The 26,230-nt window shown below is 37.3% G+C and overlaps 1 protein-coding gene across 7 annotated transcripts; it reads right to left on the reverse strand.

Annotated features, from left to right (window-relative positions):
• Positions 1–2,241: 2,241 nt before the first annotated feature.
• Esco2 (establishment of sister chromatid cohesion N-acetyltransferase 2) lies at positions 2,242–24,416 on the reverse strand. 7 transcript variants are annotated; one of them, XM_021261326.2, is made up of 12 exons: positions 24,282–24,398; positions 23,951–24,066; positions 23,599–23,667; positions 21,519–22,347; positions 19,654–19,762; positions 17,965–18,022; positions 16,502–16,652; positions 15,245–15,376; positions 12,806–12,895; positions 11,898–12,041; positions 7,588–7,763; positions 2,242–3,627 (listed from the first exon to the last, which is right to left on the reverse strand). In XM_021261326.2, the coding sequence occupies exons 3-12, from the start codon at positions 23,649–23,651 to the stop codon at positions 3,495–3,497; spliced, it is 1,875 nt and encodes a 624-aa protein (XP_021116985.1). In that variant the 5' UTR covers positions 23,652–23,667; positions 23,951–24,066; positions 24,282–24,398; the 3' UTR covers positions 2,242–3,494. The 7 variants fall into 7 exon arrangements, with proteins under 7 accessions (XP_021116985.1, XP_021116986.1, XP_087072888.1 ...); XM_021261327.2 differs by having other exon boundaries at positions 16,502–16,628; positions 24,282–24,391; XM_087216762.1 differs by having other exon boundaries at positions 16,502–16,628; positions 19,684–19,762; positions 24,282–24,388.
• Positions 24,417–26,230: the final 1,814 nt, after the last annotated feature.

A 26,230-nucleotide genomic window follows, 5' to 3' on the forward strand; every position in this document is an offset into this window, starting at 1 on the left:
TGAGTGGATGTGAATAGGTTTCTTTCCCTTTCTTGGCCTTATTTTGTTAATCTGTAAAATAAGGTTGGTTTGGATCAGTAGTTTCTATGACCCATAGTCCTCCAGAAATTTTTAAATGATTGAATTATAATTGTGAATCTAGGTGGTATACCTGACTGGCTAAAGATAGAATTTTTCAAAAATACTATCCCAAGAGGGTTCTTAAAGAAATTAGGAACCACTGCACTCTAAGCTTTAAAAAACTCACTGCAGAGTTCTTTTTAGTATTAGATTATACCAAGCAGTAGTGCAAAGATAGGTAATTAGCATATCTTCCATCAAAATATTATTAGTGACAAGAAAATAAATTGAAAGTTGACTTTACTTGCAGAATTAATAGGTATAATTTTACATCCTGATAGTCAATAGTCTTATATCCTCACTTTGACTTACATATTGAATCATTCTTAGTAGGTTTGCCAAATTAGCAAAGCAGCTTCTTTTGGCCCATTCTCCTAGAATAGTGGTGGCCAGCCTATGAACCATAAAGCATGAATTGGATCTAACACACAAACTGGTATTTTCAACGAGAAATGGACTGAATAGTTTCAGATTTACAGAGAAGTTGCAAAGATAGTAAGAGAGTTCCCATAAGCGCCACACCCTACTTCCTATGTTATCAACATTTTTTTTTTTTTTTTGGATACCAGGGATCGAACTCAGGTCCTTGCGCTTTGCTTGTGCAGCAGGCGCGCTGAAACCACTGAGCTAAATCCCCAGCCCGTTATTAACATTTTTTACAACACAATTAGTTTATTTGCCATGACCAGTGAACTTTCCTCAGATTTACTTATTTTTCACTTAATGTACATTTTCTGTCCTAGGACACATTACCTTTAGGAGTCACGCCCCCCCCGTATCTGTAATAAGTCTGTCAGATTTTCATTGTTTTTGCTGACACTGACAGTTGCAAGTTATACTGGTCGGTACTTTATGGAATACCTCAAATGGGCTTTGTCTGATGCTTATCTCTGTACACTTTGGGAGGAAGACAGGTAAACTGCCCTTCTCATCATATGCCACCAAACATCAAGGTGACAACACTGTGGATGTTGACTTTGATCACCTGGCAGAAGCAGTGTTCGTATAGTTTCCTTTCCACACTGTACAACTGGTAAAAAGTCACTATGTACAGTCCATACTTAGGAAGTGAGGAGTTATGTGGAGGTGTGTATGTAAATTTTTTAGAATTTTTCTGCATAGATTTATTATATTCATTCAGTGCTGTTTTATTGCTCAACTTATTCCAGGATCAGCCATTGGGAGTTCTTTCAGTTGGCTTCGATGTCCCTTTGACAGGCCTCCATTATTGTGGGTTTCCTTTCTAATCACCTTTCAACTCTCTGACATTCCAAGATACATACTGTAGGCTCATCTTGTACATTCACTGCCCCAACCCCACAAGGAAACATTTCTCCAAGGAACTCGTTTTTTTAGAGAAAGGTATTAGAAGCCAAGATCTGGCTGCTAGTTGTGCTCATTGCTGCTGGGGTGTCATTGCTATGTCGGCCCTAAGCACACTTACTTCTAGTATGTTGTACTTTGATCAAAAAGATAAAATTGAAGGGGGGAATGGGAAAAAAGAGGCGAGATGTGTCACGTACAAGTGCAAATTCCCTACGGTTAGTGTTATTATGTATGCCTAAAATGTACCAATAAATGTTTTGCTATAAAAAAAAATCCCAAAAGATAAAATCATCTGGGTGTGGTGGTGCATGCCTGTAATCTCAGCACTCAGGAGGCTGAGGCAGGAGCTCGAGGCTAGCCTGGGTAACACAGTGAGTTCAAGGCCAGCCTGGACTACATAGCACGACTCTCTCAAAAACATAAAAACCTCACCAAACCACCACCACCACCAGCTGTAAATCATAAAAACAGAAAGATACTTGCAATACATGTCTAAGACATACTTAAGTGAATCAAGTTGAAAAATGCCTGAATATTTAAATTAATCTGAAGTAATTTTTTTGGGGGGGGGTACCAGGGATCAAATGCAGGATCTGGCACTTGCAAGGCACGTGAGGTGCCACTGAGCTAAATCCCAGGCCCAATCTTAAGTAATGTTTACACCCATTCCCAGGGAAAAATTATAGGAAAGTTGCTTCTTTTGGCAATCACTATTTCTGTATTATCTGAAAATAATTTTTTCTCACAAAGCATCTATTTATATGATTTAAGATAATTTAAAAATAAATCATTCAGTAAACAAAATGTTAAGAATTTTAATTGATTCATCACAAAGGCATTGAACAAACAATAATGTTAATAAAAATTTTTAAATAAAAGAATTTTTAAAATAGCAGTGCAGAAAATAGCATTAAAATGTTTGCATAATTACACTCATTTTAACACTTCCATATTCCTTTTAGAACCACATCAACTTACAGGCGAACAAAACTACATCTGAACAGACAGCAAGACAACTTGGAAAACTTACTTAAAGTCTTATTGCCAAAGAATGGTTTTAAATGACTTAAAAAGCAAAACAATATGAATTACGTTTTGCTTTTCAAAGTACCCAAAAATTACCCATAGCAATATGTGTACAGTGTTTACAGGCTGTCATAATCCTCTCTGGTCCATCAGCTTAGATATATTTATTAACCTTGGTCTAGTTACATTTTGCAAAGACTTTCGCCAGACATCTCAAAACAAGTGAGGTGTATTTTTAACAAGCAAAAAAACTCAAACATGAAACCAAATGAATCATTCGATCCCACTAAGCATTTGTTTTGTTAATGACCTCAATTACTAGTAACAAGTTCCCTAAATATAAGCAGCATTACCCATATTTTCATATAGTAAAAATTAATGAAATGACAATAGTACAGTAAGTATAATTTCAATTAAATCTGATAGATGGTGTGTATGTGATTGATTGGCTTCTGGAAAAAGATTAACATATTAAAGTATAGAAATTTGTTTTACATAAATGGGTATGGCATATGTTACTCATTCCTTACCATCTTTTATTACTAATTAGAAATTCAAAACAGTCTCTAAATATATTGAACTGAGCTTCTACAGATAACTCATGTAAAGTGAGAACTTTGTATAGAGAATTCAGAAATTATCTTTGAAAACTGGGCATAGAAATTATTTGCCTGGGTTTGGATTTTCTTCTCTGCTTCTGAGGAGGCAAGATAATCCTGGTCTAAAATCATACTGCTTTATACAAGACAAGTGGTGATATTTCTGTAGAAACCAGCTTGCTTTGTCAATGTTCTTATACAGGAAGCCAGAAAATTTCCAATTATGGCTATAAAGTTCCATAATTACACTTAGATTGCTAATCAATATCCAAAGATTTTTTCCTTTCAACAAACTTATTCTTGACTTTCCAAATCATAAGGAACATAACTATGGGGATGTGTGTTTCAGCAGTTGTTATCTTGATATTAATTTGTTTATCTGAACTTATCCATGTAGTAACTGTTTTATAGTTGGAATTGGTGTTAACTATTAAAATTATATACAAGGAAATTAGGCGTGTTGCAGTACTTGGTTGCAAATAACTTGCCATCTGGTGTAGGGTCAGAAAATGCTATTTCATTTGTGCTCAGGAAACAGCCAAACATGAAGCAATTCCTAGAAAAAGAGGAAAAGATGTTTTAACAATGGAATCAACTTAAAATTCTGATTAAACATGACCACAATTTAACTAGTCTTTATTAAACCAATGTTAATTAAAAACTGACTTCAATTAGAAGTTAAGATACAAGCTTCTAATACACTTACTACCGCAGAACACAATATTTATTATTAAACTTACAATCTAAAAATACTGATTAGTTTTCATTGTCTTTACAAGTATATCACCTATAAAAAGAAGAAAAGACCTGTGTATTTCAGCTTTTACTTTATTAACTCATACTGTGAATTTTCAAAAACCCCATCTGAACCTCAGCTGCTTCTTATGCAGAACTAGGGACAATACTGTATTGCTGTAAGGACTCAAACAGGCATCATCTGCACAGAGTTCGGTCTGAGGCTCCTCACATACAGATTAGCCATGATTATGTCACCTGTATCTTCAACTCCGATGTATGAGAAAAGATGTTTTTTCAAATGAGTATTTTATTAAGTTTCAGGATAACTTATTTTCTTACTCATTTTTGCTTATAGATAACCTACTGCCTTACTAAGTATGACATGCAGACCAGCAACATTCAGCATCGCCTGAGAGCTTACTCAATTGCACATTCTCAGGTCCCGCCCCACATCCCCTGAATCACGTTTTTTGGCTGTGCTGGAGATTTACCCTAGGGCCCTGTGCATGCTAGGCAAGCACTCTACTCCAGAGCTAACACCAGACTTTTTCTATTTTTTATTTTGAGACACAGTCTCACTAAGTTGCTCAGGCCAGCCTCAAACTTAGGGTCCTCCTGCCTCAGCTTCCCAGATAGCTGGGATTACAGGCCTGCATCACCACACCTGGCCACAAACTACATTTTTTTGGTACTGGGGATTGAATTCGGGTCCTTGCGCTTGTGCAGCAGGTGGTGAAACTACTGAGCTAAATCGCCGGCCCCACAAACTACATTTTAACAATACCCCCAGGTGACCCATATGGGCATTCAAATTTGAAAAACTGGATTACTTCCTGGAAAAACAAGGTTAGGTACTGGTATTCCTCATATCAAATTACTCTATTAATCTCAATATAAAATATAGGTTTAGTATCCCTTATCTGAAATGCTGGGACCAGTAGTATTTCAGTTTTCAGATTTTTTTAAAAAATTGGAATATCTATATACAAACTTTACAAGCATCCTTAGTCTAAAAATCTGACATATAAAGTGCCCCAAAATATGACACTGTAAAAAGTTTCAAATTTTGGGCCAGGGATTTAGCTCTGTGGTTCCGGCGCCTGCCTTGTAAGCGCAAGGTTCTTTGTTTGATCCCGGGTACCAAAAACAACCAAAAACCAAAAAAAACACCTCTATTTAGGGCTGGGGATTTAGCTCAGTGGTTCTGCCACCTGCTTTACAAGCACAAGGTCCTGAGTTTGATCCCCAGTACCAAAAAAAAAAAGCTTCAAATTTTGGAGCATTTAGAATTTTGAATTTCTGGATTAGGTTTGCTTAACCTGTGTACAAACGAGAGACTTCCTATCAAAAATACAGCACAGACACTAATTTTCTTTACAGAGCCCTTTGTAAGCATGTGGTTGACTAGAATTATAGCTCAAGACTAGATCCCCATAGCGGTCTGGCATTCATTCTATACAAGTGACTAGAATTCAAAAGGCTTGAGTACTGCTACTCACTGTGGTCACTGGTTTGTAATCTCTCTAGGGATGTGTTCTGTATAGAAGCTAAGAGGATATGTTTTAGAACTTTTCTTTGTAATTTAAATTAGGTAAATTAACAATCATGCTTGTTTGCCACATTACACAAGGCTACTTCAAAATGTATGCACAGAAGTTTAAAATACAGAATCGCTAATTTTTTTGTTCAAATGTAATTCATATGCCGTAAGAGTCATCCTTTACAAGTATATAACTCTGGTTTTTGGTTTATTCACGAAAAATATACAACTACCACTCCAAAAAGAAACCCTGTATCTGTTATTCACTCTCACCCTTCCCTCAGCTAAGAATTGGCTTTCTGTCTCTGTAGAGTTGCCTCTTCTGGCCTTTTTTTATCTAAAGAGAACTAAACAATAAGGGGTCTTTTCAATTAGCACAATGTTTTCAAGGTTCATCCAGGTTGTAGCATGTTTCAGTACTTTATCATGCCTTTTTATAGCTCCTGTCCCATTGTTACTGAATGAACATACCACATTTTATCTACCTGCTCATGACTGGCTGCACTACTCACATTTTTGGCTATTATGAACAATGCTGCTATGAACCTTCATGTATAGGTTTTCATGTGGACTTATGCTTTCACTTCTAGATGTATACCTAAAAGCAGAAGCCAGGCAGGGTGGCACATGTCTGTAATCCCAGCACTCTGCAGGCAGAGGCAAGATTGCTGAGTTCAAGGCCAGCCTGAACTACATAGCAAGACCCTGTCTCAAAAACCAATAAACAAAAACAAAAAAAAGAGCAGAATCTCGGGGTTAAACTGCAAGACTATTCCAAGGCAGCTATACCACTTTACATTCCACTGGGAAAGTGTAAGGATTGTAATTTCTTCCACATTCTCACCAATTTTTTTATCCTCCCTCCCTTTCTTAACTTATATTTATCCTGGTGGGTGTGAAGTGGTATCTCACTGGTTTTGGTTTGTGATTCTTCTTATAACTGAAGATGTTGAACATATTTTTATGTGCATGTCAACCATGTGCATTTCTTCTTTGAAGAAATGTGTACTGAAATCCTTTGGCTGTTTTTTTCTTTCTTGAGATGGGGTCTCACTATATTGTCCAGGTTGGCTTCAAAGTTGCCATCCTTAGGGATTTAGCTCAGTGGTTCTGGCGCCTGCCTTAGAAGTACAAGGTCCCGAGTTCAATCCCCGGTACCCCCCCCCCCCGCAAAAAAACTATAAAACAAAAATAAATTTATGGGCCAGGGATTTAGTTCAGTGGTTCCGCCAACTGCCTTGCGAGCGCAAGGTCCTGAGTTCGATCCCTGGTACCAAATAAAATAAAATTAAAAAAAAAAATAAAGTTGCTATCCTCCTGCTTCAGTCTCCCAAGTAGCTGGGATTACAGGTTGTTGTGCCACTATGTCTGGCTTCCTTTGCTCATTTTAAAATTGGGTTATCTTTCTATATACTGGACTTTTAGACCCTTATTAGATAAAAGATTTGCAAATATTTTCTCTTCTGTGGGGTTCTTACTAATTTACTTTTCTGTATTTCTTTTATTAAACCTATATTTTCTATCAGTTACATTCAATGAAATGCAATTTTCTATGGTTTGAAAATAATAATAATCTGGTCTTATATTTTCTATTATCAGCATTATTATTATTTTGGTGTTAAGGACAGAACCCTGCTAGGCAAGACCTGTAACATATCAGCCCATATTTTCTGTTTTTTGTTTGTTTTTCCATTTCTCTTTTGTTTCCCTAATGGTATAGGGCAGTGATGACGAACCTTTTAGAGTTTTCAATGATATAAACAGTCTGCTGTAGCATGCATGCCATAGGTTCACCACCACTGGTATAGGGGACTGAACCCAGGAAGCACTGAGTATGTCCCAGCCTTTTTTATTTTTATTTTGAAACAAGGTATAGCTATGTTTTTCAGGCTGGCCTTGAACTATTGATCCTTTTGCCTCAGCCTCCCAAGTAGCTGAGATTACAAGTGTGCCACCATTCATTTTTCTAGTAATCCATTTTTATTTTATATTTTATTTTATTTTAATAAAAGTGTTGGTCTGTAACAAGTTAAACTAGGCCTTTACCACAAAAGCACTGGCCAGAAATGCTGTATATTTGGCATTTTTTAGTACCAATGCTTGACTTTATCTTGACTTTAACGGTATTTATATAGAAGGATCTTACCAATATCCATTCCTTTGGCTCATGAATCAAGAGAGGTTCTGGGAAAGCTAAGAACACAAGGTTCAAGGTCTAGACCCATTTTGTTTTCTTACCTGAGAGTATCTACCAGTCGTCTCGCAATGCGCTTTCTTCTCTTCAGTTTGAAAACCCAGATCCTACTTATCCCACACACGGCAGGTTCTGGTACATTTGAACACTGCCAGGCTCTAGGACATTCTTTAGAGCCCGAGGATTCTGGGCCCATTGGCTCAGACAGTACACGGAAGGCCTGCAATGATATACAGAAGCTGCTATAGGTAAAAAAAAGTAAGTTCACGTTTATTTTTTTTAATTGCTTACACTAAATCTTAGTACCAAATGTTAATCACATGACCACCAAAAGTATTAAAATTCTTGAACATGTCTTGAATTTTAAGCAATTAGTCATATAATGCTTATAAAATACCAGCAATATGGAAATATCCCCCATCCTAGTCCACTCCATACATTATGAAAATTTTTTTTGATGAAAAACTATAAAAAAATCAAACTCTTAAATTTCCCTTATTATCTCCATCTTGTAATGCATATATGATAACCCAAGAAATTAATTCAACACTAAAGAAGATTTTTACTCATAACTATGACATCCGTTTGATATCTAATTTTTTCTAGTACTAGGGATTTCTCACAAGGTTACATCCCCAGTCCTTTTTTAATTTTTATTTTGAGATGGAGGTCTTGCTAAGCTGCCCAGGTTGGGCTTGAACTTGGAATCTTCCTCAACTATTAGGAATATTGGGAATATTGGTATGCCACCATGACCAGCCTTTTGATATTAATTTCTTTTTAAAACCTTTTTATTTTCAAATAGTTATAGACGCACAAAATGAAAAAACAACATAAAAAGAGACCATGTATCCTTCACCTTGTTTTTCCCAACTTTCATAACCATACTACACAATACCTAAACGAAGAAATTAATATTGGCACATGTGCGTATAATTCCATGACATTTCACCATAGGAGTCTGTACTCATTTAGCCACCACCACAATGTACAGAACTACTGTATCCCCACAAAGGCCTTCCTCTTGCTACCTCTTTAGAGTCATAGCCACCCTCCCCGTGGGCCCCAATAATCCCTGGCAACTACTAATCTGTTCTGCATTTCTGATTGTTATTCTGAGAATGTCATATACGTAGATTTATACAGCATGTGACCTTTGATTTCACTCACTACAATACCCTCAAGATCCATCCATGTTGTTACAGATATCTATAACTGCCAAATAATACTACATCATATGGGTGTATTATAGTTTGTTTAACCATTCACCTACTAAAAGTCAATTTGTTTCCAGGTTGTGGCTATTAGAAATAAAGCTGCTATGAACATTTATTTACACAGGCTTGGTGTGGACATGTTTTCATTTTTCTCTAATACATGCCCAGGAATATGACTGCTGGGTCATAAAGTATAAACATATGTTCAGAGTTTTTGGAAACTGCCAAACTTTTTCCAGAGTGGCTATAACATTTCATGTTTCTACTACAATGGTGAGAGATCTAGTTTCCCTGCATCTTGCCAGTATTTGGTCTTGTCTTTTTTTATCCAATTGTACCTGTTCTGATAGAAGTGCATTTAATTAAATTTTAGCTACATAAAGAAAACTTGACTTTAGAACTGAGAATGGGTAGAAGATGTATCAGTTAGTTGGCTATATTTGCCTATTACCCCTACATAAGCAGTGTCACTCTTTAAGATCAAAGAAAGAAAAGGCCTTCTTAATAGAAAATATAAAAGAGGTGATATGTAAATACCAAATAGTTTCTCTAGTGTGAGAAACTGAAAGTGTAAATAAGGATGAAAATGACTAAAATGAATAATTGATAATTTGAAATAGGAAAAGGTCCAAAGGTGGAGGGGTGGAGGGGAGGGCAAAGGGAAAGGGAAGAAGGCAAAGGGAAAGAGAAGAAGGGAAAGGAAAAATTATGAGAAAGAAAAAAAAAAATGGAAACAAAGTCTATGTAAATAGGGAAGGGTGGAGGGGGTTAAGGGCACACAGGTAATGGGGGAAAAAATAAGAACTAAGATACATCATGTTCAGGTAGAAGCACCCAATGATAAATGTAAATGTATTCTATACCTAAAATGTACCAATAAATATATATATATATATATATATATATATATAGAGGTGAACAGTGTCCTTTAAAACGTGTGTGGGGCACGGGGGAGTAAAAGTGCAGAGCTTTTGTACATCATTCAAGTTGTCACTGGCTTAAAGACCAGCAAAAGATATCTTTGGAAGCCTCATGCTAACCACAAAGCAAAACTCTATCCTAAACATAAAAAAGACAGAGGAAGGAACCAAAGCATATTCCTACAGATCACTGATCACAAAGGAAGACAGTAAGACAGGAAGAAAGAAACAAAGGGTCCAGAAAACAATTAACAAAATGTCCTAATCTACCAAATTATTTTATATGTAAGTGATCAGAATTTGACAATCAAAAGACAGTGGCTAAATGAATGAAAAAAACACGACCCAACTATAGGCTGCCTACTTTCAAACTCATTTTACAAGGCCAAGTTGACCTGGTACTAAGGCCAGACAAGGACACTATACAAAAATGAAATTGCACGCCAGTATCCCTGCTGAACACTGATGCAAAAGTCATAAACAAAATACTAACACATCAAATTTAATAGCATATTAAAAGGACCATTCCCTATGATCATGTGGAATTCATCCCTGAGATACAAGAATGGTTCAATATACAGAAAGCAATAAATGTGATATACAACATTAAAAGAATGACATATAGGGCCAGGAATTTAGCTCAGCGGTTCTGCCGCCTGCCCCATAACCAGAAGGACCCGAGTTCATTCCCCAGTACCAAAAAAAAAAAAAGAAAAAAAAAAAAAGATAAAAAATATATACATAGGGAACTCAATTCAATAGCAAGAAAACAAATAACCTGATTAGAAAAAGGGACAAGGACCCAAAGAGACATTTCTCAAAAGAAGACAAATGGCCAACAACTATATGAAGACATGCTCCACATTACAACCATGAGGGAAATGCAACTTAAAACTACAATGAAATAGGGCTGGGGATTTAGCTCAGTGGTTTTGCCACCTGCTGCAGAAGTGCAAGGACCTGAGTTCGATCCCCGGTACCAAAAAAAAAAAAACTACAATGAAATAGCGCCTTACACCTGTTGGAATGGTTATTATAAAGAAGACAAAAGACATCAAATGCTAGCAAAGATGTGGAGAAAAGGAAAACTTTATGCTGGTAGGAATGTAAATTAATAGAACCATTATGGAAAACATGATGGAGATCTCTCAAAAAATTAAAGAACTACCATATGACCCAGCAACTCCATTTCTAAGTACAGATCCAAAGGAAATTAAAAAAATTTGAAGAGCTATCTACCTTCTTGGGTTCACTGTAGCATCACACCCAACAGCCAAGATGGGAATCAATGTAAGTGTTCACTAATGAATGAATGGAGAAAGAAAATGTGGTGTGTATGTATACAATGGGACACTAGCCATAAAATAAGATGAAATCTTGTCATTTGTCACAACACAGACAAACCCATAGAACATTACACTGAGCAAAATCAACCAGGCACAGAAAGACAGGTATTACATGGTCTAACTTAAATGTAAAATCTAAAAAGTTGAACTTACAGAAGACAGCAGATGGAGGTAATGGGGGAATGTTAGTAAAAGGGTACATACAACATTTCACCTAGGATAAATTCTGGAGATCTATGGTACAGCATAACAACTTCAGTTAAATGAACATTTGAACTGCTCAGACTATAGATCTTAAATATTCTCATCACAAAAAATAAGTGAGTTGATAAACATGCTAATTGGCTTGATTTAGGAATTTCATAATGTATACATATATCAAAACATCAAGTTGTACACTGTAGCATATATAATTTTCACTTGTCAATGACACCTTAATAAAGCTGGTCATGGAAAAGAAAAACTAAAGTGGGCACTTTTACTGCTAATGATACAAACCAGATGCTTTTCTAACTTCTAATAATAGAGACTGTTTTCCAGAACATCTATCTAAAGTAGATTCTACTTAGGGGATAAGTGGTGACTATCTAAATAAAGGGACTACAAGATTTGCTTATCTAAAACTGTATTTTATAGACTAGGTATAGAAATGACTACCTGCAGAAATGGTTACATAAACATAAGACTTACCCTGCTTATAAAAGCAAAATATTAAATATAATGTAATAAATGACTTCATTATCCACATGGTTAGAGATTTTAATGGAAAAAAAAGTCATTAATGGTATCGGTCTTAAATTTCTGAGACTTCTTCCAACTACTTTATTTTGCTCACAAATTATGCTAATAATTTAAGAAACATATAACATACCTGTTTGATGGGCTCTGCAATTAAACACCCAACTACCTTCTTATCATCAGAAACAAAGAGAAAAGTTTTGGTTTTCTCTGGACACCTGGGAATAAGTTGCTGGAAGCCCAATTCATAATCAACAAGTTCTTGGACATCTGTTACCTAATGATGTTAAAAACCAAAATGTGAATTTCTTTTAAAAACAATATATACAAACAAAATACATTTGTTTGTATAAAATGTATGATTATTAATGTTTTAGCCACTTCTATCTCTACTTTCTAAATTTACCAACCACAAAATATTCCACTATTGATGCATATATCTGTTACTTCAGAGACAGGGCTTTAAGAACCTATTTTAAGGGGTACTTTTGGCAGAAGTTCAGGTTTTAGCAGAATCCAGATCTTCCTGGGTAAGATAACCAGTAAGAAGTGCTAAAACACTTGGGCCAGGGATTTAGCTCAGTGGTTCCACCACCTGCCTCGCAAGTGCAAGGACCCGAGTTTGAAACAGACGAGGGGCCATTAATTTCTCCACACTACAAAGTTTTTTTTTAAGGAGGGTCTCACTGTGTAGTTTAGGCTGGCCTCAAACTCATGCTAATTGTCCTGCCTCAGCTTCCTGAGTGCTGGGATTACAGGCATGTGCCATAATGGCCAGCTGCAAAGTTCAGTTTTTAGCTTTTAGAAGGGGAAGATACAGGTAAAAGATAAGTTGTAGTGCCTCATGTGGCTCCCCTATTCTCCAAAGGACACTCTTCTTTTTCTTGGAATTCTAAGTGGAATTGTATGAACCGTTACAGAAGTCTTCCATGAGCATGCATCAAAATGGCTTGTCTATTAGCAAAGTGGTTTACACCTCAATACAGGTTGATTTCTTGGGGGTGAGGGAAGAATGAAGATGAAAAAGATAATGTTCTACACCTTTCTGATAGCGTAACTTGGATCGCGTGGCAGGACCAACAGGATCTTTCCATCCCAAAACTCTGCCACTACGCGTTCTCTTTTCCAGCCCTGCCAAAGAAGAAAAAAAAAAGAGGTTTGATTTGTGAAGAGGAGACAAGCCAAAAAAAATCACATTTATTAATTTGATCTGGGGAGGACAAAAGATCAAACAACGATATAAAAAAATGAAACCCAATTTAAATACGGTAAAACAAATAAAAGATGCTTAAAACCAGTGCCCTCAATGGGCTCACACCCTACTGGAAGACATGCATACATCCATTCTGTTACAAACAAAGCAAAGTCAAGTAAAAGCCCTCCATACAATCATAGAGAAAAAACGCTGGATTACTCAGGGTGGGCAGTAGGCTAAGCTGAGTTTCCGGGAAAGTTTAATAAGAGTCTACTAGGCCCAGCATGGTGGCTCCCACCTGGAATCCCAGCTGCTCAGTACACCGAGACAGGAGGATCCCAATTACACAGAAACAGACTGATGGTGTAGAACAGTGTCCACTAACGAACCATGCAGATGTGGGAATATAGCATACATTAAAGGAAGCACTGACAATCAGTAGGGAACGTGAGGCAGTCAAACAGTAATGCTGAACATTTGGCAAACCTTTAGAAAAAAATACAAAGTTAAGATAAACACCTCCCCAGGGAGTACCATGCCTCAAAGATTCCTAATGGATTAAAGATCCAAATATAAAATTTATAGCTAAAAAAGTATCTTAAGAAAATACAGGAAGAACTGTTTACTGGGAATGACATTCTTGACAAACTCAGAGGTCACACATCAACTAAAAAGTTTTAATTTTATGTGTGGCAGCATATACCATAAAAAGGTTAAAAATCACTGAGTGTGGTGTCAAATGCCTGTAATCCCAGCGCTTAAGAGGCTGAGGCAATAGTATCACTTGTAAGTTTAAGGTCACCCTGGGCTATATAGTGAGACTGTCTCCAAAAGGAAAAAAAAGTAAATTAAAAATCAAGTAATGGTATTTTCTTGTATATGCAGAAAGATATACAAATACAGATGAAACTGTTTATGTTGGCTGCATACAGAGAGGAGAACTGGAAAGGGGAGAAAGAAATACCTGTCATTGGATATACTGTACCTTGTGAATGTTGAGGCATGAAAAATTACTATAATGAAAACATAAGTAAATTTAATCTTAAAAGAACAAGGAGAAACATTTGTCATATAGAAATAATTTATGAGATAAAGGTTAAACACCTAACAAGTTACCATAAATTAAAGAAAGCAACTCAATATAGACTATAATCACTCCTCATCAAAGGAATTTACTTTGTTCCAAAGGTAGGAGCTTAAACCTCAAGGGGGAATGTGCCACAGAGTAAGAAGGGCAGGGGCCAGAATGTGAAGGGCTCTACTGACCACAGGACTTCATTCTTAGTGCAACAGAGACTGTTAAACTTAGAGCACAGAATGACAACATTTCATCTGTATGTATGTAAACCTATTTTAAGAAGTACTCTAATAGCACTGTGGAATCCCAGGAAGGAAACTGTTTTTAATAAACCAAGCTAAAAATATTGTAAAGGTATAAACTATGGCAATAAAAATAGAAGAAAAGGATGTGTTTGAGCAGAAGGTACAGTCATCAAGGCCAATGACAGGATGTGTGGGGACTAAAATGGTGCTTGATAGATCGGAGAGCTCTCCTCTTACAGCAGAAAAGGCCTGGAGAGGTTGTAGAAAGGCTACATTTTCTAAAGTTATCGCAAAAGAAAGTACAGTAGGGAGAGGGGGATCTCCACAAGGTGAGAGTTTGCGAGGGATTTTCTTTTTTTTTTTTCCCTTTGACTTTTTTTTAAGAAAGGGTCTCACTATGTAGTTCAGGTTGGCCTTGTACTCATGGCAATCCTCCTGCTTCAGCCTCCCCAGGGAGATTACAGCCACACACCACCATGCCTGGTTTAGATTGAATTTTGTATTTTGTTTGTTGAGCTCAGAAAACTAGGGGTCAGAATCTAGGGTAGTTGAGTACTCAGCTGAGGTCAATACATCTCTTATACTGAGATCGTAAGTCTGAAGCAGTACTATTAAAAGCTAACTTTTGGGCTGGGGATTTAGCTCAGTGGCACCGTGCCTGCCTTGCAAGTGCAAGGACCTGAGTTCGATCCCCGGTACCAAAAAAAAAAAAAAACACTTTCTCATAAAAGCTAACTTTTGAGCTGAGGGTATAGTTCAGTGGCAGAGCACTTGCCTAACATACATGAGGCCTCAAATTTAATTCCCAGCACTGCAAAACCACAACACCTCACTCAAATTTTAAGCACAAGAAAATTGCAGACAATGAAATATTTATGGATGATTAGATCTTTTAATATTTAACGGAAATGTCTAAGACAGTTTTACCTTTAGAAAAAACTGAAAAGCTATTTTTGACTCACTGTGTATTTGATTCCTTCCATAAATCGGTGATGATACTGGATATGTTGCATCTCATCTTCGGGATTAGACGCAGTGTAGATCATGCCACAAGACTTACACATAGTAGGCCCAAAATATTTCTGACCTGCATCCTGTAATTGAAGTGGGGGAAAAAGCCATAAACATATTTCTACAAATAGCTCTAAATTAAATTCATGTAATCATTCATTCAAATTTCCCCTTTATTTTCCTTTTATGCTGGCACAAGTAAAATACTAAATAAATATCCTTCCTCAAAACAAATCAAAATGAGAAAAGACTTAAAAATGTTATAAATTACTGAATAGAATTTTCTTTTTGAATGCAGTGTTGAAAAACAAAACATGATCCCTTATTAGACTGACAGTTATAGTAAGATTAAACCAGCTGCACGTGGTGGTGCATACCCGTAATCCCAGCTCTCCAGAGGCTGAGGCAAGAGGATTGCTGCAAGTTTGGGGCCAGCCTGGACTGCACAGTGAGACCCTGTCTCAGAAACACCCCTCCCCAAAGATTAAACTACGAAAATTATACTACGGTGAACAATGGAACTTCTTTATCAAACTCTTAAAATGAAAGAATTAGAAAAGCCTTATTTCAAAGAGGAAGGGAAAATTTTCAGGACTATAATATTAATTACAGTGTTTCTTCCTTAAATGGCTGGAAATGTTAGATTCTTTAGTCTCAAAAAATATTAAAATTCTTAATTCTAAGAGTTAAAAATAAATACACATGATAAAAGTTCAAGAACAGCACAGAAAAATTCCCAAGTATAGGGAAGTCAGGGATATCCAAATGTCACAACGGACAGGTTTCATTCTCAGAAGGCATTGCTAAATCCCACTGAAAATGCCACACAGGAGTTGGCAAGTTTTTCCTGTAAAAAGCCAGAGGTAAATATTTTAAGCTTTTTGAGCCACCTTTAAAAATGTTAACCATTTATAGCTCATAGGCTATGGCTGAAATTTCATCCATGCCGTATTTCGCCCATGCCATAGTTTACCAAACCTTGGTCCAACCGAATATACTATTCCCATGAAATCTTCTGTTGAACAACAATAATTTTTCTTACTTGGAGACATTTCATTCATCAGTGTCCTACTTAAACACTAGCATTGAGCTATCAGTATAAGTCTACTGACTAGTCTCCTACTACTGCTGCCCCTACAACCAAACTACTATCTACAAAGTGCGGAGCACTTATAACCCAAGTTAACTCTGGGGTTTGAATTACTCACAATGATGAGCTGGTCTTTGGTTTCTTTATTTGTATCTCTGGTATTCACATTTTTTGGTGCATTGGTCTGTTTTGAGAAGTTAATACCTGTTGTAGGTCCCACAGAAGACTCTTCTTCAGCTGGAGATCTTGAATCAGAAAGCTGATAAATACTACATAACAAGGAGAAAACTGAGGCCCACTTAGAGAGCGGTCAGTAATTTACTCAAGAGAATGTAACTAGTGAATACTGAATCTCACAGGCCCATAGGCAACCACAGTAATCAGCATATTGGAATCAAATAACTTTCTACTTAGGTAATGAGGTTAGTAAGTTTACTTTTCCTCATACTGACAGCAGCATGCCAGTACTTTGAAATTTTTAAGAAAGGAAGGAAGGAAAAAAGAGAAAAAGAAAAAGGAAAGAAAAAAGGAAAGAAATGAAGGAAAGGGAAGGAAGGAAGGAGAAAGACTTTAGTTGGATAAACATAGTTGAGGCAATCTTTAGGTATTAGTAAAGAATGTTGAGATTTGACTTAAGAGGTTCCAAACTGGAAGCCCTCAGCAAATCCCACTAGTAGATACATTTCGGTTGTTCCACACTTTTTTTTTTTTTGGTTTTTTGAGACAAGGTCTCACTATGTAGTTTAAACTGGCCTTGAACTCTCAGCTAGCCTCTTGCCTCTGCCTCCAGAGTGTGGAGATTACAGGCGTGAGCCACCATACCCAGCCCCACACATTATTTAAGTCTGGATTAGCTACCAATATTTTCAAATCTAAGAGTTCACTTAAAAATGTGTACTTCCAGGCTGAGCATGGTGGGCACAACTGTAATCCCAGCGCTTGGGAAGCTGAGGTAGGAGGATTGCCACGAGTTTGAGACCAGCTTGGGTTACATAGTGAGTTCAAGGCCAGCCTGAACTACATAGCAAGACCCTGTCTCCAAAAAAAAGTGTACTTCGGATATTTTGGAGATACTAACAGATCACAAGACCGCTATTCCTTTTTTTGGGGGGTACCAGGGATCGAATTCAGGTCCTTGCACTTGTGCAGCAGGCAGAGAAACCACTGAGCTAAATCTCCAGCCCCGAGACCTCTATTCTTTTAAAAAATCTTAGTTGGAGGGGCCAGGGATTTAGCTCAGTGGTTCTGCCGCCTGCCTCGCAAGCCAAAGGGCCTGAGTTCGATCCCCAGTAACAAAAAAAAAAATTTTAGTTGGAGTTATATGGGATTGCCCTTCCAAATGGGGCATGCATTCTCTCGTTGGTCCCAGTCTACCCAGTCTTGCTGAGATCTTTTCCATCTCTCAACTCTAAATCCTTATGCCATTTCTGTGAGAGGTACTGATTTCATCTATTCTCAACATATTATCCCATTCCCCTCTGGGTGAAGAAGAAAATACTCTCCAAATCAAGTAGTACAAGAATGAATAAGAGACCCATGTGATTAATAAAACTTAGACATTAAAGCAAGAACAATTCCTACCTTTTCGTATTGCCTGAAGACACACTGAAGATAGGATGGACAAGGGACTCAGGAGAAACTGGTGGGAGAAAAAAAAGCCAATAATTCAAATAAACAAATAACATTAAACCTTTAAATCATAACACTTTAAGGGTTAATAAGACAATATTATTATCTGACTTCAGGACTTAACTATAATCAATACAGGTGTATTAGCAAAAGGAGTTAGGGCTGGGGATTTAGCTCAGTGGTTTCACTGCCTGCTGTGCAAGTGCAAGGACCTGAGTTCAATCCCCGGTGACAAAAAAAAAAAAAAGCAAAAGGAGTTAACAAACAGATAGATGGAGCAAAATAGAGAGTCCAGAAATAGACCCACACAAATGCATTCAACCGATTTTGACAATGAGACAAATGTATTTCAGTGGAGAAAGCATAATCTTCAACAAGGTGCTGGAATAACTAGATGTCCATATGCAGAAAATTTTCCATGTATCTTATATAAAAAGTAACTGAAAATAGATCACAGATCAAAATGTAAAATATAAAAAAAAATAAACTCTGTGGTACTGAATTAGAGGAGACATCAATATGAACTCATGCTATTATGTACAGATGGAGACATACAGAAATAATTAGGTATATATTATAAATATATTTCCTAGCTCTGATAAGAGGGCCTAGAAGCAACAATATGCAAGCAGCAACAAGCATATCCAGAGTCCAGATCTTAAGTTTCTAAGTACTGTGCCACTGTCCAATAAAAGTAACCAGGGTTCTGTGGAGAAATTGCTGATTCTAATGCTGGGACAGAGAAAATACAAGATGAGCCTACAGCATCTCATCATGATGGGAATTAAGGAAGTGCTCAAAAAACAAAAAAGATGAGACATGCCAAAGAGAACCAACCTGAAAAAAGATCCCAATAGCTAAAGCTGAACAAAAAATATATAATGCAGGGGATTTAAATCCCAAATGTAAAATACATGAATCTATCACGATACATGTCCTTGAATTTATTTATTTATTTAACACAGTCCCACTGTCTTGAACTGATGGTACATGCCACCCAGCAATGGGACACACAAATTACGGCCCTGTTGTGAACCTGTTAAATGACTGAACACGAGAATGGAGAAGAGATCAACCTCCCTTACAGTGAAACTCCAAATAACATATATAGGTGTTTTCCCCTTCCAAGAGGAGTTTAATCTTCGCTGGTCCCTGAACGGATGGGCTAGACCTAGTGACTAGCTTCCTCAGGACAGAATAGGGAAAAAGAAAAATGGTAAGTTTATAGTGAAGAAACCTGTTACATACAGGCAAACCTAGAGTCCGGTACATACCACAGGTATCTGACCAGTATCCCTCAAGAATATCAGTCATGAAAACCACAGAAATAAGAGGTCAGTTTGGCCACAGTCAGTCATACTTTGTTTTGCTGAGACTTATTTTTAGCTTCAATTGTATCCCAGATAGTTTTTAAGCATTAGTGAGTTTTTTTGCCTAAAGTTTTAATCTAAAATCTCCTTGTCTTCTGCTTTTCGAAATGTCCTGTACAGTGCTTTATGAGAGACAACAGTTCCACAGAGAAAAACATAAAGATAATGTTATAGACACATTAGTAAAAAATAATTTTTAAAACTCAGAAAAATCACTGTATATGAATTTTATACTGACACACATAATGAAGCATTATTACAAGTCGCTAACCTCGTGTAAGAAATTTTCTTTTGTTCTCACCAAGAGAATCATCTGAAGGCAAATGCTTATTTTTATCAAATGTATATTCCTTTGAAGAAACTACTGCCCCTGATGAATCCTGAAAAGGAAGGTAAAAAGGTAAAGGTACTAAGAATTCTTAGTCGCTTTCTATTTAGTAAATGAACCCCAACAGATCTGTTTTTAAAGCAAAACATAGTTCATTATCCACTAATTCCATTATGTCATTTTTAAATCCTCAGAAAATTTCCTCAGTCTATTAAATGTATACCACTTTTTTTTTTTTTTTTCTTTTTTGGTACCGGGGATCAAACTCGGGACCTTGCGCTTGTGAGGCAGGCGCTGGAACCACTGAGCTAAATCCCCGGCCCCATATATCGCTTTTTAAAAGCTAATGTACACATACTGTAATTTGTCATCTTTGTCAAAAATGTATCTTCCAGATAAAGACGGCTAAATAAAGATTATAGACTATCCCTTCCATAATAAAATGAACATAAATGAGTAAAAGTGGGCAAAACCCAGAAGCCACCAAACTAGAAAGGGACAACTTATTGTTATTAATTTTTAAAAGGAAGTAGTAAAGAAAGCAGAAGAAATCCTGACACACTTTTCCAATACTGCTAATTCTGTGAGACTTAGGCACTAGATATCATGGGGAAAAAGGAAAAACTGATTAAAGCAGAACTCCTATTCAAGACTCTATCTTAGCCATTTCTCTGTGCTCCACGAATGGGGAAAGGGGATCCTTATACCTTTCAGATTCATCTTTAGCTAGCAAAGATGAATCTTACCAGTGGCTATTTAACCAAATCTTCAAATACTAGAGCCCAGCTGTAAAAATTTAAGATGCAAAAAAGTCCAGTGTCTCACACTCCTGAAAATGAGACAGAACTCAATACCTAGCTCTAAAGAATGAAGCTCAGAAATGAAAAATGGTGTTACAGAAAATTTATCTCTTTAGATATAGAAGTTGCAATTTCATTACTAAATAAGAGTAATTGGGACAGGGATAGGAAAATTGCCTTCTACTTTGTTTTGCTGAGATTTATTTTTAGCTTCAATTGTATCCCAGACAGTTTTTAAACTGGAAAATTTATATATAGTGAAGTCCAGAGGTATATACTTAAAGGAATACTGATAAATTTACATACTCATATATAAAAATCTCTATCAAGACAGTTTTTTAATAAATAGAATATTGGGCCGGGAATTTAGCTTAGTGATTCAGACACCTGCCTTGTGAGCACAAGCACCAAGTTCAATCCCCGGTACCAAAAAAAAAAAAAAAATAATAATAATATTAAGAATTAGTGGAATTATACTGTCCTGGCTTAGCAGCAAGAAATGTATCACTTAACAATGTATTTGGCAATACTTAATAAACAGGAAGAAACATTTACAGGAGGGATTACAAACTTGAGTGCTTGTAAGAGCAGCAGTTAAGTAGTTAGTATAAACCTAGACTGGTCTAAAATACATATACCGACTTAATGAAGGGAAATGAAAAGCTCATAACTGCCAAATAAAATGATGTCAAATAGTATGACACTCAGCTACGAGAGATTACCATACAGCCTTTCAAACTGTAAAGATCAGGCTGGGCTTGGTAGTGCATGCCTGTAATCCCAGAACTTGGGACAGGCTGAGGCAGGAAGATGACTGCAAGTTTGAGGCCAGCCTGGGGTACATGGCAAGACCCTGTATGCAAAAACAAAAACAAACAAACAAACCAAAAAAACCCCACCAAACTGTATAGATCAAATTTTGTCCAGCTATATTACATATATTATTTACATTGAAGTTTTGTTAAATTGCCAGCTGTTTTTTAAAGTCATATATTTGGCTTTCTTTACCTTTAATTTCTCTTCATTTTTACTTCTTGGACTCAGCTCAATATTCGATTTCTCTTCTAGTAACAAGCACTTGGGCACTTGCTCTTTAACAGAAGGTTTTCTTTTCCATACAGCCTCTGCATCACAGTCTTCAATCACTTCTGAGTCATTCTTTTGGTGGAGACCCACTGATGGCTTATTTTCCAGAGACAATCTTCTAAGAGAGAGTTTTTTTCGACTAACAAAAAATGCTGCTCCACCCTGGAGTGTAGTTTGTGGCTTTATTTTTTGGCTTAAAACTCGAGGAGTATTCAGTTTACTTTCAGTTGAGTAATAATTATTCTCTTTCTCCACAGCTGGCCTATGGGCTATTCGATTTGGCTTGGAATTTTTAGAATTTTTTGGTACAGGCTTGATGCGCTCATAACTCGGTTGATACTTAGTAGTCAAACTTTTCTGTGTTTTTTTGTCCCTTTTCTTGTTGCAGACTGGTTTTCCTTGCATTTTTTCTGCCACAATGGGAACTGATTTATCTTTGTAATTAGTTTGTAGAAAAATGGATCTACTCTCTCTTACCAACTTTCTCTCCAGTGGATTGAGGTACCACTTTTCCTTATTGTAAAAAGATACAGTGGACACAGCAGATTTAAATGGTGAGCTGCGATCTGCAGGTGACAATTGATTTTTTTTAGTTTTGAGTGGACTTGAAGTGAAATGGCTTTGTTGAGAGCAAGGCACATTTTCTTCACTTGTCTCACTGCTTTCACAAGTGTATATTTTACCAGGAGATGGAAACAGATCTTCAGCAATGTCCAAAATTAATTTCTTTGATGGAATGTCTGATACTAGGCTATGAAAACAAAGTCCAATGATAAATTCATTATTTTACTTCAAAATTTATGCAAATCTACTTAAAAAAAAAAAAACTCCCTATAGGTGATATAAAAAAGGTACATTTCCACCAAACATACACATGATCTATGTGTAACAGAATTCTCAAATCCTGTCATCAAAGTATTCAAATATCTTCCCAAAGACACCAATAATGTTCATGGAGTCAAATTCAGTTTAAAAAGAAGTTTTGATATACATATATATGTGTGTGTTTCAAAATCTATTTCTGTGTCTAGGCTACATGCAAATTATGGCCCATATATTTTGCTCAATTGGATATAAAAGCCCCCTATACGCTTACCTCGCAAGCACAAGGTCCTGAGTTCAATCCCCCAAAAAAAAGGTGTGGGTATAAAAATCCCCTATAATGATTGATTCTCTGTAATAAGCTGATTTCCTGGGGCTTTTCCTCTAGAATTTTTAAAATCTCCAGCATGACATGTAGCTGAGTTTCACATATAGTAGTCCCCTTTATCCACAGGGGATACCAGTGATGGTGAACCATTTAGAGCCTTCAGTGACACCAACAGCCCATTGCAGCACGTGTGCCATAGATTTGCCACCACTGGAGGATACATTTCAAGGCTTCCAGCAACTACTCTCTGCCCGAAACTGGAGATTCTACTAAAGCCTGTGTATACTATGTTTTCCCCCATACATACATACTTGTGATAAAACTGAGCTTACAAAGGAGGTACAGAAGGGATTAACAATAATATAATGGAACAATTATAACAATATGCTGTAGTAAGTTATGTGAATTGGTCTCTCCCTCGCTCTCAGAATATCTTACCACACTGCACTCATTTTCAGACCACAGTTGACTGCAGGTGAGTAAAACTTTGGAAAGCAAAACTACAGATAAGGAGGATCACTGTGCATAGGCTTTCTAGCATTGCTTGCAGATGAGCATCTGGTCTTTGCAAAGCACTATGTTACGTATTACATGGTGAGTAGAAAAGAACAAGAAAATAAAAGATTTGACATATTTCCTAGCTACAGAAAACAGCATTTTCTTTGCCTCCAAAAGGACTAACTACATAGTTCATTATAAGAGCTTACTGTATTTCCAAATTAGATAGAATAGAGTATTACTGTAACCAAAAGGAGCAGGCTAATAGAAATATGAAAATTTTAGGAAATATATTTTAAGAGAGAACAGAGGTGGATTTTTCTGAAGAGTTTCTATGCATAGGGTGAGACTCACCTGTCACCGTCCAAAAATCGCTGCTTCCTCTTCTTTGGAGTAAAAGCTTCCATCTTCTTAGTTGTATTTCTAAAAGCAATAGGTCATGAATTGTAATAACCAAATTCATCGAATAGATATAAAAATCACTATGTCAAAATTGTACTCTTAAAACTGAAAAGCTTGCAGATAAATGATGGTCCATAAACAGCCAGGAAAAAATATTTTCAAAATGCAGATTATTTTAACAACGCCTTAAACCAAGAATTAGAGAGAATACTACATACACCACAATAGAAGTAACAAGAAATAAAAGCAGGGTGACTTTTTCTTTTAACTGGAAAATCACTCTAGCAAGACAGAAACTACTGACCTCGGAGGGCCGCTGAAAATGGTAACTGTGTAGGTTAAACGGCCCGAAGGGAAAGTCCGCTCCCTTCCCTCATCTGCACCGGGATCCGCTCCGCACCCCGTCCACGTCACGCGCGACTTCAGAGGGAGACAAGCAAGGTCCAGGGGCTGCGGTGATGCAGGGAAGACCCGCCTCGGAGCGGGCGAGGCGGGCGAGCAAAGCGCCGGGGTCCCCTGGCCCCGACCCTGAGGGCACCGCGAAACCCTGGCGCAGGGACAGGGCAACCTGGCCCTGCGGGCGCGGAGCCGCCAGGCCACCCAGTCCAGAGCGAAGGCTTCCCTGCGACACTCACCCCGCGCTCCACTGAGCTCCACGTCTCTTCGGCCTTCCACACGCAGCTCGTCACTCGGAGGGGAAAGCTGCGCCTCAGCGCCCAGGACCGCTCCTCAGCCCAGCCGACGCTCCTGTATTCAAATTAACGCGCGCCAGAAGCGGCCGGCGCTGCTGCGTTCCGATTCGTCGCTCTGCCGCGCTTCCACGGGCTGGCTTGGTGATTGGTCGCTCCCTAGTCCTCGCCCCTCCCACCCAGGAGGCTGTCTCCAACATTCTCCCGCCCTTGAGAGGCCAAAAAGCTCTTCCCTCACGGAAACTACGCCCCCCTTGTTGGCACGCCAAGGCGCCGAGCTCCCTTTTCGCGGCCTTGTTGAGATGCATTCTGGGGATTGTAGTTTTCGGTCCAGTGGAAACCGAGGTCAAATTTCGGGTCCCTTGATGTATGAAGCACTAGTAATCTCTCCAGATTCTCGAAGTACTTATTGTTTAAGTTTGATCATTAGCGTCACCTTTTTAAAAGTTAGTAATACTTCATTGCTTACACTATTTCATTCAAGTTAAATTTTAAAAATTAAATCAAGGCATGAGCATCTGCTACTTAGATGCTTTACATGTTTTATTTCCACTTACTCCTTGCCACAATGTATGAGATATGTATTATTACTCACGTTTCACAGAAAATGAGACCAAAAGACAGAGGGAGGGGGAAGCGAAGAGGGAGGAGAGAGAAAGGAGACATGAAAAGAATTAAGATGTGTTATGTACAAGTACCAACTCCTCATGATGGATATATTCATTATACACATTATATCACATAATATATATATCATAGCATATATACTGCAAAAGTACTAATAAAAATTTTAAAACAAAAAAATCAAGGAAAACTGAAGGCCCTAAAAAAATTACTATTTACAGCAGATAGCTAGGTTCTTACTTTTGAAAAAAGGAAAGTTGTTAAAGTACTCATCTGTTGTTAGTTATTGTTATTGTCTTGTGTTACCAGCTCCTGATAGTCTTGGGCACATTTTTAGCTCTAAATAAACTTAATTAAGTCATGCACTCAACTTCACAGGATGAAGTTGGTTGGAATCTAAAAAATGACCAAATTGCAACAAATTTAGTTGTAGATCTTATTGAATTTTATTCCCAATTCATGAATATAAGATGTGTTCTTGAATACTAGATGGAATGAAAGCTCCTATTGAGCAGTAGCAGAATAGTGAGTTTTATAAGGTGGAAACAAGAAAACAACAGTAGGAGGAAAAAAAATGGCTAACATGTTACTTTTTGGGAGGGTTAAAGCAGAAGGGACATCTTTACCATGCATATGCAGGTAGAGGAGGAACTTCTGCTTTTCAGGAAAAATTGTTCTATTTTGGGATCAATCCACTTCCTTAAAGCTTCAGTTTGATTGTGTGGCCTTTGGTATTTGATTTCATTTCATCTGGTCTGATCTCTTCAGGCCTGAGGAAGGAACTCAGTCTAAAACAATGGCTTCCCAGGGGTCAATCTCAGCACTTGCAAGGCTGAGGGAGGAGGATCAACATGAATTCAAGGCGAGCCTGGGCTACATAGTGAGTTCAAAACCAATGTGAACTACATAGCAAGACTTTGTCTCCAAAAAGGAATAAGTGAACAAATAAAACATAATAAAATTATGACTTTTCATAAATTTTGTTTATTGGAAGAAAGTAATCAAGTGTTGTGGTATCCCTGCTTTATGTCAAGATCTCTGAAGTTCAGAGGTTTGGGATTTGCCTAATATCCTAGGTAACAGACAGTTGAACTACCTAAATCCAAACCTCTACAGGTATGCATCTGGTGAATATCAATAACAATTTGTTTGAGTGCTCGGCATATTTTGCACCCTTGATGCCTGTTAACTTATTTAACTGTAGCAAAACATCCTGACTTAGCTACTCTTCCTTTATTTATCAAATGAATGAAGTGAAGTCGAGAATTTAA

The sequence above is a fragment of the Heterocephalus glaber genome, unplaced genomic scaffold (genome assembly GCF_053883595.1).
Source record: "Heterocephalus glaber isolate CG9 unplaced genomic scaffold, H.glaber_assembly_v1.0 deba00001460, whole genome shotgun sequence".
NCBI classification, from domain to species: Eukaryota; Metazoa; Chordata; class Mammalia; order Rodentia; family Bathyergidae; genus Heterocephalus; species Heterocephalus glaber.

Coding starts and splice junctions, on each gene's coding strand:
- Esco2 (XM_013073398.3), bottom strand. CDS start 23,651: ATGGAAGCTTTTACTCCAAAGAAGAGGAAGCAGCGATTTTTGGACGGT. Junction 16,653..17,964: donor TCTTCAGGCAATACGAAAAG/GTAGGAATTGTT, acceptor CTTGTTATGTAG/TATTTATCAGCTTTCTGATT. Junction 7,764..11,897: donor TTGCAGAGCCCATCAAACAG/GTATGTTATATG, acceptor ATATCATTGCAG/GCCTTCCGTGTACTGTCTGA.